The sequence below is a fragment of the Rhinatrema bivittatum genome, chromosome 7 (genome assembly GCF_901001135.1).
Source record: "Rhinatrema bivittatum chromosome 7, aRhiBiv1.1, whole genome shotgun sequence".
Lineage (NCBI taxonomy): Eukaryota > Metazoa > Chordata > Amphibia > Gymnophiona > Rhinatrematidae > Rhinatrema > Rhinatrema bivittatum.
In genome coordinates, this window is record NC_042621.1 from 307,434,785 (window position 1) to 307,452,844 (window position 18,060).

General features: G+C 47.5%; 1 protein-coding gene across 16 annotated transcripts in view; it reads right to left on the minus strand.

Moving 5' to 3' along the window:
- FGFR2 (fibroblast growth factor receptor 2) overlaps nt 1-18,060 on the minus strand; it is a 257,267-nt gene that overhangs the window by 115,809 nt on the left and 123,398 nt on the right. For all 16 annotated transcript variants that reach the window (XM_029610550.1, XM_029610554.1, XM_029610553.1 and 13 more), the window contains 2 exons: nt 13,627-13,796; nt 5,592-5,715 (listed from right to left, as the gene is read on the minus strand). In XM_029610550.1, the coding sequence (XP_029466410.1) occupies nt 5,592-5,715; nt 13,627-13,796 (294 nt within the window). The remainder of the gene's footprint in view (nt 1-5,591; nt 5,716-13,626; nt 13,797-18,060) is intronic.

The following is an 18,060-nucleotide window of genomic DNA, read 5'->3' on the forward strand; positions in this document are numbered from 1 at the left end:
AATAAATAAGTTTTTAAAGATTTCTTAAAGTGTAGGGGATTGGATAATTGCCGAATAAAATTTGTAATGAGTTCCAGAGGGCTGGACCGGCAACTGAGAATGCTCTTTTTCTAGTGATGTCCAGTCTTGCTAAATGAATTGATGGAATGTCCAAGAGGTTTTTTGTCATGGATCTTAAATGTCTGGTGGGTTTGTAAATGCGTAGGATAGAGCATAGCCAAGTAGAGGAGGAATTATATATATGAGTGAATGAATTATGGCCAGGATTTTGTATTGAATTCTGAATTTTATTGGAAGCCAGTGGAAAGATTGGAGAATTGGAGTTATGTGACTTCTGAAAGAGACACCGGATAGGATGTGTGCTGCGGCATTCTGTACTAATTGTAATGGGTGAATAGAGGTATCAGGTAAACCCAGGTAGAGCGCATTACAGTAGTCAAGACCAGAGAACACAAGAGACTGAAGTACAGTATGAAAGTCTCGATGGAAGAGTAGAGGACGAAGACGTTTTAGTAATTGAAGTTTGTAAAAAGATTTTTTGTAACAGCTGATACACCTTGCTTTACAACCTTATCCAATATTAACTGGTAATGGCTGTGAGTGTCCTGTTGTAAGGGTCAATGGCTGGATTATACTGTAGCACTGTTTTATTGTCCTCCTGGAATTTTAAAACAAGACAGGACTTTTTTCTTTGAATTTCTTACCTCATTAAACTTGGTCACTATCATCATTGTGACTATTGGTGACTTTAAAATGTATCCAGATTGCAGACCTAGTAGTGTTTATCAGTGATTCTAGGATTTATTGGATTCACTTTATTGTTTCAGGAGCTCATAGGGGTGGTCACATTTTAGATCAAATATTGGTTCCAGTTGGTCAATCAATAATTAGAGATCTCAAGCTTCAGCCAATTTTGTGGTCTGACCATCACATTATGGTGTTCTCTTTGTCTTTATTATATCCCAGTTGCAATCTAGGAAAATTAGCACCAGGAGGCTATCCACTGATCTAACCAATCTGGGTGTTTTTAAGGATGAGTGCATGCAAGTTACACATAACCTGGATTTTTCTTCAGCTGAAGGTTTAGCTAATTCCTTTGCTGCAGCATTGGCCACTACTAAGCAGAAAGCAACATCTTATAGCTCTAAGGTGATTAAATATAAACTTGGTTTGACTCCAATCTCATTAACAGTAAATGTTTGATGCGCCAAGCTGAGAGAAGACGGAGAAGATAAACTTGAAGAGATTTTGGAGACTATCAGAAGGATAGGAAGAACTATAAGGGATTATATTGTACAAAAAGGAGAGTATTTTACTAAACGCCTATGAGAAGCTACAAATCAACCAAAAGAGCTCTTTGATATTCTAAAACCTTGAATTGATAGCTCATCGAAGTAATGTCAAACTCCTAGTTTCACACCCCAAGATTAGATATGTTTAATGTTTCTAAGGTTACTAAGCTTGCAGAAGAAATGAAGTCCCAGGAATTGTCTCAAGCTGCCCCTGCTATCGTGGATAATGCTTTTTCCAATAAGCTAGGCAGTTTGTCATGTTCTGAACCCTGGGTTGAATTTTCTCCAGTTAGAGAGGGTACAGTGGATGAAATGTTAGTCAAACAAAAATTAATTTTTGCATATTAGATCCCTGCTCCTTCTTGGGAATCTTTCCTTTCCTGAAGTTAAAGTTCCAGAAGTTTTAAAGAACTCTTTGGTTCATCCAGTTTCCAAGACAGGCAGTCTTCCACTTGGGGAGCCATCCAGTTTTTGTTCTATTTCAAACTTATCCACTATGGGTAAATTATTAGAAAAGGCTGTGTTTGAACAACTAGCAAATGTTCTTAGTGATAATCAGATTGCTCGTCCTTTTCAAGGATTTCTAAAGTCACACAGAACCAAAACTATCTTGCTTTCGGTGCTGAACGTCTTGCTGTGCAAACGTGATTCAGAGTTTGCAGTCTTAGTAATTTTTTTGATGTAACTTGTGCATTTGATATTATCTCTCACAAAATTTTGCTTTGTTGACTGTAAGAGTTAGGAATTCAGGGCAATATTTTAACATGGTTCTCCTCATACTTGAAAACACGTTTTCAGCAGGTTTGTTCCAATGCTCTTTCTTCCGACTGGTACACCATGCCTTCTGGAGTACCCCAGAGGTCGGCTTTATCAGCCGCGTGTAAGCAACAGTTATGCCGTCTTTTAGATTCCCTGGGAGTAGAATTCCATACGTATGCTGACAATGTTCAGCTTTTCTTTCCTGTTAGTGAGAGCATATCGATCATCATAGCTAAAGCCCAAGAGGCTATAAAATCAAATTGATGTTGAAGGCAGAGGTCATCTGTTCTTCTAGTAACAAACCTTTTCTAGCTGACCATAATCTCTCTCCTTTTCGCACTGTGGGGTATTTTACTCCCTTTCAAAGACTCTGTATGTAATCGTGCAGTTTTATTTGACTCCGACTTATCTTTTAAGTCACAGTTACAACTGGTCCTGCGAGGTGGTTATCATCAATTGCGTTTACTCTCCAACCACATGACTTCCGTATTATTTTACTGTCTTATGTGTTAACCTGTGTAGACTATTGTAACTCGCTTTATTTTGGTTTACAGACTTCATTAAGAACTTTACAGATATTACTGAATTCCGCCATCCACCTAATTTCAGGCAGAAGCCAAAATGAGCTTACTTCACTGGTGTTAGGAGAATTACACTGGTTACCTGTAAGGGATCAAGTAAGATTCAAAGTTCTTGCAGTTCTATTTAAGGCGCTGAATACCTAAAATGTCATCTCTCTACTATATTCCAGGTATAACTTTGTGATCCAGCCAGAAATCTGCTTACTGTGCCCCCTGTGAAATCTGCTCATCTTGTTAGCATGACGCACCGTGCATGCTCTATCTATGGCCCAGGTTTCTGGGATAATCTGCCAAGCTATATGGGTGAGATTGATGGCATTTTTCAAAGGCATCTTAAGAACTTGTTATTTCAAGATGCATTTGCAGCAATGTAATTAGGAATGTATTTAATTATACTGCTTTATCGATTTTCCTGATTTAATTTTATAGATTTAATTTGATGTATTGTTTTAATTGATTGACTTTGTTGTACTTCGCCTAGCACTATTTCGGTATAGGCGAAAGATAAATACTTAGTCTTTTTGCATTATTTTTTCTTTGCACATTTATATATGGGACTATGAATATGTTTTAGCGATGTGAATACTTAGTTTAAGAGCTCCTGTATTCTATCAATAAGTTAATTACATGTAAGATTGCCCCTCACAATTTTATAATTTCATAATTCTGTAACATTCTCACCAGTGCTTTACTATTTTTCCACAGTTATTTTATTTTGTGAAATTTATCTTTGTGTAATTTATCAGGTTTGTCCCCTTTAGGATTAATTTTATATTTTGGAGACAGAAAGTAAACCGAATTCAAAAAAACCTGGGATAAGCACAGAGGATCTTGAATTGTAAAGGCACAGATTGACTGGTGTCTATGAACCGCACAGACTGGATGGGTCCAGTGGGTCTTGTCATCAGATTCTCGGTTTCTAGGTCACAGCCTAATGCGGGTTTATATCTATATTTAAATCAAGCATGCAGGTAGTAATCGTTCAAGATGCCTTTCTACCTATTAAACGTTGATAGCCCTCCTTATACCAGTTCTCGGTCAATCCTGCAATGGCCCTTTTTTTCTTTTGTTTAAAGAAAGGAGGAATATTAATGAATGAATCTTTAAGGAAGGCCTCTCAGCTCTCTGGTCTCTGTCCTTAGTATCTGTGAGTGTTCGCATCCAAATCTGCATGGTGCCTGCAATGGGGACTTCGCTATGCCATGGTCTAATCCACATTTGTGCTTTGGTTACTAGAATTCAGCATAATATATAATGTGATGAAGTTATGAACCTGCAGTGACGAGTAAGAAACCTAAAATAGGAGCTGCTTGCAAGGCTCCAGCAAACTCACCTCTGACCTTGGAAGGGGGGAGAGCAACCTTCCAACTGACAGCCCAACATCACCAGGTGAAATGGTTTCTGCTGAGAAAACTAAGGGGCAGTATGCAATCTCAAGCTTTCCTGCCAAAACTCCTCTCCACAGGAAAACAAAAGCTTGCATTCCAGCAGCCACACGAGAAGTACAAATTCCCACAGTTCAAACTGCAACTCGCAGCCAACAGTACCTGTCCCAACTCAGTTCCTGGGGAAGAGAGGTCTGCCAACACCCAGCAGAGCCACAGGCGGAGGGAAAGCCCGCACGGCTGGGCAGGAAACCTGCGGCGATTCAGGATTTCAATGGTGGAAGAGAGAGAGAACCCGAACATCTACAAATGTTACAGAATCACCTACTTAAAGGCCTTTTCCTTTAGAAAGCGCTTAAAGGTGAATTTTAAAAGCCCGGTGCGCACATTCATTAGGGCATGCATGAATATGGTCGGCTCGCGGGCTCCAGGCAGATTTTAAACGCTGCTGAGATATCTCCAGGAGTGCGCACATCTCAGAAGTTTTCAGAAAAGGGATAGGGTGTGGTCTGCGCATTTCAGGGCATGAGTACTGAGGCGATCTGGCGCACGCGAGGCCCGCTGTGCATGACTTCTGCTATGGATGACGTGTAAACTAGAAAAGAAAGAAAAAGGCAGATCTGCGGGATTTTAAGGCTCAGGGATAACGGCGGGGGATTAGAAGACCTCTCTTAACTGAGTGAACTGAGAAAACTGGGGACAGCCCACTTAAAATGTGGTGCCTGTGTGCTTGCGGCCAGGGCTATGTTATAACATGCATGCAAGTTATAAAACAGCCGCATCCCCGGGCATGTGCGCCGGTTTGAAAGTTCTCTTAGTGTGCTGCGTTTTGTTTCCTTTAAGTATTATTTATAAATTCTCTTCTTGTAGGAGTGGTGACTAGTGCCACACCCTTACAGGGAATTCTTTTGATTTAGCCAAATTTTGGCCATTCCAGAGTCTGCCTTAATACATTCGGCAAGGAGAGCCTCTAATCCTGAGCAGAAACATTCTGTGTCACTTTGCAGCTCCTGAAGAAAAGCCCCTGCACTCCCTAAGTGACAGCCCTCGAAGTCTCCAATGCCACACAGGTGAGGAGCTAAGATTCTCAGGGATGGCAACGCTCCCTCAGTACACCCCGGCTAGGAGAGTCTTGCAAGCCTCAGATGCTGCCGGCAGCCACGCAGAATGCGAGAGAGATTTTCATGGAAAGTGCGACTTCGTTCACGCACACTTTAGTAAACGCGGCACAGAACGCAATCAATTTCGGCTTTCAAAGCCGATTCTCTCCCTCAAGCCTCATCTCTTCTCCGTCCACCTGCTCTCGTAAGTGGGGACCTCATTAGCGCATTGCTCTACTGGGCTCTCAGTCAGATTTCTCAGGGTATTTACTCAGCTGCAAAACCAGGAGCATGAGGGAGGCTGGAGGTAGTGAAGTAACTCAGAAGAACGACAATGCCCTGGAAAGGCACCGTGCTAGCCTGAATCTCCCAGACCGGATTCAAGGAGAACGGCCTTCTCCATTTCAAAAGGTCCCCCTGCGGTTCCACGACGAAACCCCGAACAGGCTGCGGTGGAGAAGGAAGAGGGCTTACCAACCACATCCAGGTGATAGGTGTGATTAATGGATCCGTACTCATTCTCCACGATGCAGGTGTAGTTCCCCTTGTCTGAAGGCAGAACGCTCTCCATGATGAGGCTCCAGTGCTGGTTACGCACCTGCGGGGGATGGAAGGCACATGTCAAGGGCGCGTTCACATAAAAGATCCGTACAACATCCTGTGCTGAAATAATGCAAGTGGCCCTTACACGTATCACGAGTGCGCAAGGTGTCAAATACTAAAATAGATAGATTCACATTTTGAGCACAAGTGTGTAAAACCTCCACAATCTTAACACTGTGCCTGTTTCATCCAAACATTTAGCTTCCTGCGGAAATTCCTCTCAAGTGTTTAATGTTCTGCAACAAGTTTTGCTTTCTTTGGTGGATTCTTTTCCCTTCCTGAGTTTGAAGAAAATTAAACCTTTGGACATAACGATGAGCGATTTCAAAAAATGAGCCTGAGGACTTTTGCCTGAAATGAGCCTGGCGTGAAGCTGGAAAGGCGAGCTCCTGACCTGGTTCAGCAAGCAAGGATTAAAACTTTAATTAGTGGGAAGCCAGCCCCAAAGACCCCAGCAGCTCAGGGACACTTGTGGGTACTGCTTACAGGAGCCCCATCTTATGCAAACATTTCAACAAAAGGCAACAAATGAAGCTGCTCTGAGGATTCAGCATTTACTTATTACAACCCTAGTGATCCTGAGAACACAATCTGCTGAATTCTGTTCACTGGTGAGGCGGGGTCTGCCAGAATCGCTTCTCTAGGCCATAACAGTTTAAGGCAGCAGCAATGCAAGCTACACACACACACACACGGGTACAGCACAGACAGCGGCAGTGAAAGCTTCTCTCACCCCCCCCCCCCCCCCCAAGGAACAAATACAGCCCAGGTGGATAAAGTGAGGGTAAAAGCCAGAAAGCTGTTTGGCTGCACAGGGAGAGGAAGGGTCAGCAGAGAAAGGGAGGTGATGTGGCCCCTGTATAGGTCCCTGGTGAGACCTCACTAGGAATACTGAGTACAGGTCTGGAGACCCCACCTTCAAAAGGATAGAAACAGGATGGAGTCGTCCAGAGGGGGCTACTGAAATGGTCAGTGGTCTTTGTTCTAAAGTACATGGGGATAGACTTAAAGATCTAAACATGTACACCTTGGATAGAAGACTTCACACCCCAGGTTGCCCCACCACAGATCAGCAACAGCGCGGGCAGCACTAGCAGGAGCTTCTCACACAGACACGCTATCTGATAAGACAACCTCTAAGCTGAAGTTTATTTTTAAACCCTAGGCAGAGCCTGATGTCTCTTCTAAGTCTTGGAATTAGTAGGAACTCCTGAAAATCAATAGGTTTCTTCTTCTTTCTTGTTTGGTATATAATAGCTCCAGCTTAGGTCACATCCTAATATTACAAGATCCACCAAGCAGAATGTACCAGAAACCCCAAACTGCAAGGATCATATATAAATGATCTGCCACACTAAAAAGGACGTACTAGGGAAAACTGTGCGTCCCTAACATGCGCCCAGTCACCTCTCCCGGGCACCCAATCTCATATATAAATGACCTGCCAGACTAAAAAGGACGTACTAGGGAAAACTGTGCGTCCCTAACACGCGCCCAGCCACCTCTCCCGGGCACCCAATCTCATATATAAATGACCTGCCAGACTAAAAAGGACGTACTAGGGAAAACTGTGTGTCCCTAACATGCGCCCAGTCACCTCTCCCGGGCACCCAATCTCATATATAAATGACCTGCCAGACTAAAAAGGACGTACTAGGGAAAACTGTGCGTCCCTAACACGCGCCCAGTCACCTCTCCCGGGCACCCAATCTCATATATAAATGACCTGCCAGACTAAAAAGGACGTACTAGGGAAAACTGTGCGTCCCTAACACGCGCCCAGCCACCTCTCCCGGGCACCCAATCTCATATATAAATGACCTGCCAGACTAAAAAGGACGTACTAGGGAAAACTGTGCGTCCCTAACATGCGCCCAGTCACCTCTCCCGGGCACCCAATCTCATATATAAATGACCTGCCAGACTAAAAAGGACGTACTAGGGAAAACTGTGCGTCCCTAACACGCGCCCAGTCACCTCTCCCGGGCACCCAATCTCATATATAAATGACCTGCCACACTAAAAAGGACGTACTAGGGAAAACTGTGCGTTCCTAACACGCGCCCAGCCACCTCTCCCGGGCACCCAATCTCATATATAAATGACCTGCCAGACTAAAAAGGACGTACTAGGGAAAACTGTGCGTTCCTAACACGCGCCCAGCCACCTCTCCCGGGCACCCAATCTCATATATAAATACCTGCCACACTAAAAAGGACGTACTAGGGAAAACTGTGCGTCCCTAACACGCGCCCAGCCTCCTCTCTCGGGCACCCAATCTCATATATAAATGACCTGCCACACTAAAAAGGACGTACTAGGGAAAACTGTGCGTTCCTAACACGCGCCCAGCCACCTCTCCCGGGCACCCAATCTCATATATAAATGACCTGCCACACTAAAAAGGACGTACTAGGGAAAACTGTGCGTTCCTAACACGCGCCCAGTCACCTCTCCCGGGCACCCAATCTCATATATAAATGACCTGCCACACTAAAAAGGACGTACTAGGGAAAACTGTGCGTTCCTAACACGCGCCCAGCCACCTCTCCCGGGCACCCAATCTCATATATAAATGACCTGCCACACTAAAAAGCGCGTACTAGGGAAAACTGTGCGTCCTAACACGCGCCCAGCCACCTCTCCCGGGCACCCAATCTCATATATAAATGACCTGCCACACTAAAAAGGGCATACTAGGGAAAACTGTGCGTTCCTAGCGTATTCTTGACATCGGGTGCATAGGAGACATGGCTGGGCGCCCAGCGGCTGACCTGAACTAAGCTCCCTCCCCCTAAGGTCAGGGTCCAGTACCTGAATTTGGGAATCCTAAGTCCTTAGGAGAAAACTGCCCTTGCCAGACTGCAAGTCTCCTCCCTCCTGGCCAGGAACCCATGCCAGAGATCCTCCTCCAGCAGGGCTGTTCCCAATTAGTCCTTTTCACTGACATTTGTCAATGAAAGAACCAATCCCCTTTCAGGACAGCCTTCTGAAAGTTGATTTGTCCTTTTACTGCATCAGGGTGAGGAGGGGAATTGCCAATAGCCTCATCCAAGTGAATTTACATGTAAAGAGCACTATTAGCTACACGCATGATTGGACGCGCTAACCCCCGTTTTGCATCAGGGGTTATGGACATGCGTCCAAGCATCCAAGCCACGCACTGCAGCCAGCGCATGGTACTGCATTGGCCTGTAAGAGGGGGAGGAGGCAGATCCTCAGAAACAAAGACAGGCCAAAGCCTCTGAATTTAAATGTCCAAAGAGAGGAAGGCTGCTATAAAAAGCTGGAGCAAACTATTAGAGTGATGTAGCAAAGGATCAGAGGACTTAGCCAGCCACCACATCCACGAGAAAGGCACAAACCCAGCCACCACGCCCGAGAGTACAGAAGGTATGCCTGAGAGAGCTGCAAATACAGCCCTTTGACTTGCACAAGGATTAGACAAAAGAATTAAATAGCTACCGATCCTCTTTACATGAAAAAACTAAAACCATCATACCCGGATATTTTGCTCCACAGAGGGGGCAGAAAAAGACTGCCAGCCCAAGTCTAGCAGCTGCTAACATTTGAGTCGGGGCCAAAAAAAATAGGTTTTATTCTGCCATAAGTGAAATCAGCGGCAGCTAGTGAAGCTGTAATTCCTTTACAGTTTAGATAAGTATCACAGCAGCAGTACAAAAGGGCCATAAACAAAGAGAAGGTGAATTATATCACCTGGACATTTCTTCTCTAAAGATCCTGCAGGCTGAATGTTATGTGCTCTCCGGTACACTCCTATTGAGCCTGGGAGTGTTTGGGGGCTGTAATACTACAACTGGCACATTTCTTCTCTAGGGATCCTGCAAACTCAGCACTCTGACCCTGGGAGTGTGCACAAAGCTGTGATACCATGGCTTATCAGCTCGCAGGTGGGAACACACATGCCCAGAGAGCTGGGTTTGTTTTCAGGGAGCGGCAGAGAAACACTGGGGTCTTGGGATCTCTCAGCATTTAATTCAGATATTTCTCACAGTTTAGATTTAAAACACCCTCACCCCGCCCCTTCACCCCCACACACACTTAAAAGACTTAGCAAACAATTAAGTCATTCTTGCAGTACCTAAAGAAGCAGAGAGAGAGAGAGAGAGAGAGAGAGAGAGAGAGAGAGAGAGGCAGAGAGAGACACACACACACACTGACATACATAGAGGAAAGCAGAGAGACGCACACACAGAGGCAGAGCGAGAGAGAGACAGAGACGCACACAGAGGCAGAGCGAGAGAGAGACAGAGACGCACACACAGAGGCAGAGCGAGAGAGAGAAAGACACGTACAGAGAGACACACACACACATCCACATACATAGAAGAAGGGGGAGAAAGAGAGACACACAGATGCAAGGCAGAGAGAGAGAGGATGATAAAAGTGTTTGCACTTAATACCTGGTTAGTTTGGTCCTTTCAACTCTCGCTCTCTCACAAACCTTTTTTTGGGCAATTTTGTTTCCCCAGAGAAGGTCCAAACCCAAACAACTAATCATAGCCCCTACATAAGGTTCCTGCCTGATCCCAGCAAAGGAACTGGGAAAAAAATCCCTGAATCAGCACCAAACAATCGGATCATCACGTGACAAACCATGAATGTCTGCATTTGAGGGAAGGCAAGTGTGCAGTGTGCACTGCGTGTAGCAGGGACTGCGTGCACTGCCTTCCAGTGCCCTCTGACCGCTGTGGAAGGGAGGGGGTGGCAGAAGAGAGTCTAGCTTGCTCGTCTTCCCAGCCTCCTTCTACTTCTTGCTCTTGCCTACAATTGTCACGGCTGTGGTCTTCCCGGAGGTGGCGGGGGAATACAGCCTGTTTCAATGTGATCTCAGCACCTCTTGCCGCCAGGTTTAGGAAACCACACCATCCTGTGTACTAAGATGAGGGGTGAATGTATGCAATTGGCATGGATCCTGGAGAAAGAGGCAGCCGCAAGATGCGAGAAAAGCTAAGAATGTGTGGGAAAAGAAGAGATGGAAAGCAGAGAGAAACAGGGAGTTCCAGTCCCTGGTGGCAGCAGTAGTAAGTGTTGGGACTATGATAGAAAAGAACATGATGGGAGCACCTCACACACACACAATGCTTGCAAAATTATGTGCACAGAGTGTGCAACCAACTCCCCTCTCTGCTAAAAAAAAAAAAAATGTGAGAAGCTGGATGAGATATGCTACTGGCATCCAAAATGAAGTGCCCAACACCCACAATAAAATCAGAGGGAATACTGATAGGCAAGTACTACCATCAGCTCCAGATGTGGCTCCTCCTCCAGTGAGAGTCTATCCTTGGGTAGAAGATTAGTAACATGCATGCATTTGCTCACCTCACCTTCTCAGGCATGGAGGATGCTCTGGTCATTAGCTGAGACTAAGAGAGAGGCCATGGACACTTCTGACCTTCTTCCTGTCCTCCCAGGGCCTTATCAGGGGTTAGCTACTATGGCTGAGAGGAGATCCACAGCCTTCTGACACTCTAGTCCCCAGCTGCAGAGAGGAACCACCGAGCATTATAACTCATGCACCCTCACAGAAGGGGATGAGGCTCTCGCTGCAGCTCTAAACCTTCGCCACTATGTGATGCCAATTTCTCCGACTGGCGAGGAAAAACACGTCTGTGAAAGATGCTGAGTTTGCAAACAAGGGACTAACACTCGCCCACTCTCGGAGCAGGGCTGGGAATACTTCCAGCGAGGTATTTTAGAAATGCAGCCCCTTATATAAGAATCTCAGTAGTATCCCTACCACTAAATATTTCAACGTAACCTCCTCCAGCCTTAAAACTTGTGCTGCTTTTGACTGGACTATGCTGGCTGCCGACAGAAGACCATTGCAAGTTTAAAAATCTACTTCTGGCATTCAAAGTGCCCTCCAGCTGAAGGGCCGTATACACTGGTATGAGGGTAAAGGAAATCTGAGATCAATGAAGAAACGTTTTCTGCAATTCGCGATTATTCAAGAGATCATTTTGAGCTATAATGCCAAGTTCAAGGAATGAAATACCAGAATTTCTGAGGGCTGAGAGTGATCTGTTGAAACGTCATAACTCGTTGAAGATCTGGCAGTACAATACGGCATTTATTGGCTATTTTGCTAACTAGGTATGGGTAAGATGCTCTGATTGTGACTACTGTAGTGGTGACTGTTTTATGTGATTTTACTGTACATCGCGCTTTGGGCGATTTTTATCTGTAAAGCGATTTACAAATGAAGATTAATAAATAAATTGAGCTTTAATCCTCTGGGAGAACAACTTTCAAACAATTATGCGTAGTGGCATGTATATGGCTGCGTGTAGTTTTACCGTCCATATCACACAAGCACCTATTACTTTTACACCGCAAGATATTCGTACACACAGGCTTATGCGTGAATGCATGCAATGCACGGAACACACGCAATAGTAAAGTAGGACTTCCTCCCACAAGTCCTGATAATGGCATGCGAGTCAGACAATTTTAACACATTTGCACGTAAATTAAATTAACCTGGTTCTTTACCCAGTCACTTCTGCAAGTTTAATATCTCACTTATCCCAGAGAATTAGCAGGTGTAAAATTATGCACGTGCAGTTCTATTAAAATAGCAACTTATGAACGCGAGGGCTAGCACTGCTCCGGAATGCCCCAGACCACCCCCTTTCTCGTGCATGTAAGTGAAAGTGAAAACGCGTGCAGATCTGTAACTTTTATAAAACATGGAATATGGAAGTAGAGGCTATTTATATGCGTATATGCACATTTTCATGTGAGTAACGTTGTGAAAATTCACCTTGAGTGTTTATTGTATTTAGTTATATTTGTTAGTGACAGTGAAGAATCTGCACACATGAGGAGACAGCAAGGCAAGCTTTAACCTCCATCACACTCTGTGTTACAGGAACAAGCACAGGGCCCCGGCGCCAGGGCCACAGGGGAGGGAAGGCAGAGACAAGCACAGGGCCCCGGCGCCAGGGCCACAGGGGAGGGGAGGCAGAGACAAGCACAGGGCCCCGGCGCCAGGGCCACAGGGGAGGGAAGGCAGAGACAAGCACAGGGTCCCGGGGCCACAGGGGAGGGAAGGCAGAGACAAGCACAGGGCCCCGGGGCCACAGGGGAGGGAAGGCAGAGACAAGCACAGGGCCCCAGCGCCAGGGCCACAGGGGAGGGAAGGCAGAGACAAGCACAGGGCCCCAGCGCCAGGGCCACAGGGGAGGGAAGGCAGAGACAAGCACAGGGCCCCAGCGCCAGGGCCACAGGGGAGGGAAGGCAGAGACAAGCACAGGGCCCCAGCGCCAGGGCCACAGGGGAGGGAAGGCAGAGACAAGCACAGGGCCCCAGCGCCAGGGCCACAGGGGAGGGAAGGCAGAGACAAGCACAGGGCCCCAGCGCCAGGGCCACAGGGGAGGGAAGGCACAGACAAGCACAGGGCCCCGGGGCCACAGGGGAGGGAAGGCAGAGACAAGCACAGGGCCCCGGCGCCAGGGCCACAGGGGTGGGAAGGCAGAGACAAGCACAGGGCCCCAGCGCCAGGGCCACAGGGGTGGGAAGGCAGAGACAAGCACAGGGCCCCAGCGCCAGGGCCACAGGGGTGGGAAGGCAGAGACAAGCACAGGGCCCCAGCGCCAGGGCCACAGGGGAGGGAAGGCAGAGACAAGCACAGGGCCCCGGTGCCAGGGCCACAGGGGAGGGAAGGCAGAGACAAGCACAGGGCCCCGGCGCCAGGGCCACAGGGGAGGGAAGGCAGAGACAGGCACAGGGCCCCGGCGCCAGGGCCACAGGGGAGGGAAGGCAGAGACAAGCACAGGGCCCCGGCGCCAGGGCCACAGAGGCAGCAGTGCAGGCTTGTGATCAGCTCAGCAGGAGTTGCTTCCTGGGGGAGGGATCTATGAAAAAGCCCCTTTCACTGTACCTTGTAGCCCCCAATCCGATGTTCCTGTTTAAACTCTTTGCCATTCTTCAGCCACCGTAGCTTCGGGATGGGATTTCCTCCAGCAGGACAGCGGAACTTCACTGTGTTTGCAGCCGGGACTGCATGCAGTTTCTTTTCCATTTTGTCAGTACTTGTCCAGTAAGGAGCTCCTGTTTGCAACAAAAACAAAACATGGAGCAATCACTCTGCTGCCAAGGCAGACGTCGTCACCAGCGGCCACTGCACACACCACCTTTTCCACTATCCCCAGGAGGTGGCTAAATCTTTCCACAGGCATTCTGCCAATTTTAGGGTCGTCCACAACGCAGCTTAGATGCAATAACCATAACAAGTTCATACTGAATGCAGCAAAGTATACAATCTGGATTTTACAGAAAACCAGTTGTTACATTAAATAGGCAAACTTCACACTGCCAGAGGCTGTGCAGTCCTGTGGAGCTGCAATCCCCCCCCCCCCATGGACATTATTGCCTGTGTACAAAGGACAGGACTTCCTCAACAATGACCTCCCACTCTACTCCCCTTCCCCAGGCATCAATGTCTACAGCAGAGAAGAAAATCTATTCCTTACCAATCATTCCCTCCCCTACATCCTAGCATTAGTACCATTAACTTTATCCAAAGATCATCAGATCTGGCCTGTGTGGATATAAGACCACCAACATGCACACTGAGCCAACACTGCTGCTTCAGTAAGGGGACAACCTACCCTCTGACCCAGTACAGACCCTACTGCCAACATGGTAACATATAGTAACACTGTTACAGGCAGCAGATAAAGGACAAGTGCTCCATCCAATCTGCTCAGAAAGCTGCTTTTGGTAGTAACTGCCGCTCCGTGCAGGTTACCCCCATGTTTCTGTTAAGGGTAGTAACTGCCGCTCCGTGCAGGTTACCCCCATGTTTCTGTTAAGGGTAGTAACTGCTGCTCCGTGCAGGTTACCCCCATGTTTCTGTTAAGGTCAGTAACTGCCGCTCCGTGCAGGTTATCTCCATGTTTCTGTTAAGGGCAGTAACTGCCGCTCCGTGCAGGTTACCCCCATGTTTCTGTTAAGGATAGTAACTGCCGCTCCGTGCAGGTTACCCCCATGTTTCTGTTAAGGATAGTAACTGCCGCTCCATGCAGGTTATCTCCATGTTTCTGTTAAGGGTAGTAACTGCCGCTCCATGCAGGTTACCCCCATGTTTCTGTTAAGGGTAGTAACTGCCGCTCCGTGCAGGTTACCCCCATGTTTCTGTTAAGGGTAGTAATTGCCGCTCCGTGCAGGTTACCCCCATGTTTCTGTTAAGGGTAGTAACTGCCGCACCGTGCAGGTTACCCCCATGTTTCTGTTAAGGGTAGTAACTGCCGCTCCGTGCAGGTTACCCCCATGTTTCTGTTAAGGGTAATAACTGCCGCTCCGTGCAGGTTACCCCCATGTTTCTGTTAAGGATAGTAACTGCCGCTCCGTGCAGGTTACCCCCATGTTTCTGTTAAGGGTAGTAACTGCCGCTCCGTGCAGGTTACCTCCATGTTTCTGTTAAGGGTAGTAACTGCCGCTCCGTGCAGGTTACCCCCATGTTTCTGTTAAGGGTAATAACTGCCGCTCCGTGCAGGTTACCCCCATGTTTCTGTTAAGGGTAGTAACTGCCGCTCCGTGCAGGTTACCCCCATGTTTCTATTAAGGGTAGTAACTGCCGCTCCGTGCAGGTTACCCCCATGTTTCTGTTAAGGATAGTAACTGCCGCTCCGTGCAGGTTACCCCCATGTTTCTGTTAAGGGCAGTAACTGCCGCTCCATGCAGGTTACCCCCATGTTTCTGTTAAGGGTAGTAACTGCCGCTCCATGCAGGATGCCCCTATAAAGAAGTGTTACACCTAAAATTATCACAGGTTACCCATTTTTCATTTCCATCCTCTAGTCTAGACTATAGGGATCTGCAGGGTTTATCCCATGTACTGACCCAGTGTCCCACAAGGTATCAGGAGATAATCTCCCCTCTGAGCCAGAACTGATCCAGTGCCTCTGCGTGGGGTTAGGGGCACCCTCCCCTCTGAGCCAGCAATGACCCAGTTTCTCAGCATGGGGTTAGGGGGTACTCTCCCTTCTAAACTAGTCAATATTTTGCAGTATAGTAAACAATTTATTCGGCTAAACTTAGCCAGATAAACTGTCATAGATATTCAGTGGAGCTCTCCTGATTTTGTGCTGGATAAAGTCCTAGTTAGCCAGATACATTTATGTGGCTAATTTTAAGTCTCTTCTCCAGTTCTAACTTATGCAGCTAACAACTCCACCCAGAATGCCTTCAACTTATCTACTTAACTTTTCTATGACAGAGCAGCTAGTCAGATAAATGGGAGCCATTTAAAGCAGCGGGAAATTTAAAACCTGTATTTTGTCCGGCTAAGTCCCAAACTCTGCTAGACAACCCATCTCAATATTGACCTCCCAGTGTTCCAGCGTGGTGTCAGGAGATACTCCCCCTCTGAACCAGCACCGACCCAATAAGATGTCAGGGGGCACTCCCCCCTCTGAACCAGTACTGACCCAATAAGATGTCAGGAGATACTGCCCCCTCTGAACCAGTACTGACCCAATAAGATGTCAGGAGATACTGCCCCCTCTGAACCAGTACTGTCCCAATAAGATGTCAGGGGCACTCCCCCCTCTGAACCAGTACTGTCCCAATAAGATGTCAGGAGATACTGCCCCCTCTGAACCAGTACTGACCCAATAAGATGTCAGGAGATACTCCCCCTCTGAACCAGCACCGACCCAATAAGATGTCAGGGGGCACTCCCCCCTCTGAACCAGTACTGTCCCAATAAGATGTCAGGGGCACTCCCCCCTCTGAACCAGTACTGACCCAATAAGATGACAGGGGGCACTGCCCCCTCTGAACCAGTACTGTCCCAATAAGATGTCAGGAGATACTGCCCCCTCTGAACCAGTACTGACCCAATAAGATGTCAGGGGGCACTCCCCCCCTCTGAACCAGTACTGTCCCAATAAGATGTCAGGAGATACTCCCCCTCTGAACCAGTACTGTCCCAATAAGATGTCAGGAGATACTCCCCCTCTGAACCAGTACTGTCCCAATAAGATGTCAGGAGATACTCCCCCTCTGAACCAGTACTGACCCAATAAGATGTCAGGGGGCACTCCCCCCCTCTGAACCAGTACTGACCCAATAAGATGTCAGGAGATACTCCCCCTCTGATCCAGTACTGACCCAATAAGATGTCAGGGGCACTCCCCCCTCTGAACCAGTACTGTCCCAATAAGATGTCAGGAGATACTGCCCCCTCTGAACCAGTACTGTCCCAATAAGATGTCAGGAGATACTCCCCCTCTGAACCAGTACTGACCCAATAAGATGTCAGGAGATACTCCCCCTCTGAACCAGTACTGTCCCAATAAGATGTCAGGAGATACTCCCCCTCTGAACCAGTACTGACCCAATAAGATGTCAGGAGATACTGCCCCCTCTGAACCAGTACTGTCCCAATAAGATGTCAGGAGATACTCCCCCCCTCTGAACCAGTACTGACCCAATAAGATGTCAGGAGATACTGCCCCCTCTGAACCAGTACTGACCCAATAAGATGTCAGGAGATACTCCCCCCCTCTGAACCAGTACTGTCCCAATAAGATGTCAGGAGATACTGCCCCCTCTGAACCAGTACTGTCCCAATAAGATGTCAGGAGATACTCCCCCTCTGAACCAGTACTGACCCAATAAGATGTCAGGAGATACTCCCCCCCTCTGAACCAGTACTGACCCAATAAGATGTCAGGAGATACTGCCCCCTCTGAACCAGTACTGACCCAATAAGATGTCAGGGGCACTCCCCCCTCTGAACCAGTACTGTCCCAATAAGATGTCAGGAGATACTGCCCCCCTCTGAACCAGTACTGACCCAATAAGATGTCAGGAGATACTGCCCCCTCTGAACCAGTACTGTCCCAATAAGATGTCAGGAGGCACTCCCCCCTCTGAACCAGTACTGTCCCAATAAGATGTCAGGGGGCACTCCCCCCCCTCTGAACCAGTACTGTCCCAATAAGATGTCAGGAGATACTGCCCCCTCTGAACCAGTACTGACCCAATAAGATGTCAGGAGATACTGCCCCCTCTGAACCAGTACTGTCCCAATAAGATGTCAGGGGGCACTGCCCCCTCTGAACCAGTACTGACCCAATAAGATGTCAGGAGATACTGCCCCCTCTGAACCAGTACTGTCCCAATAAGATGTCAGGGGCACTCCCTCCTCTGAACCAGTACTGACCCAATAAGATGTCAGGGGGCACTCCCCCCTCTGAACCAGTACTGTCCCAATAAGATGTCAGGAGATACTGCCCCCTCTGAACCAGTACTGTCCCAATAAGATGTCAGGGGCACTCCCCCCTCTGAACCAGTACTGTCCCAA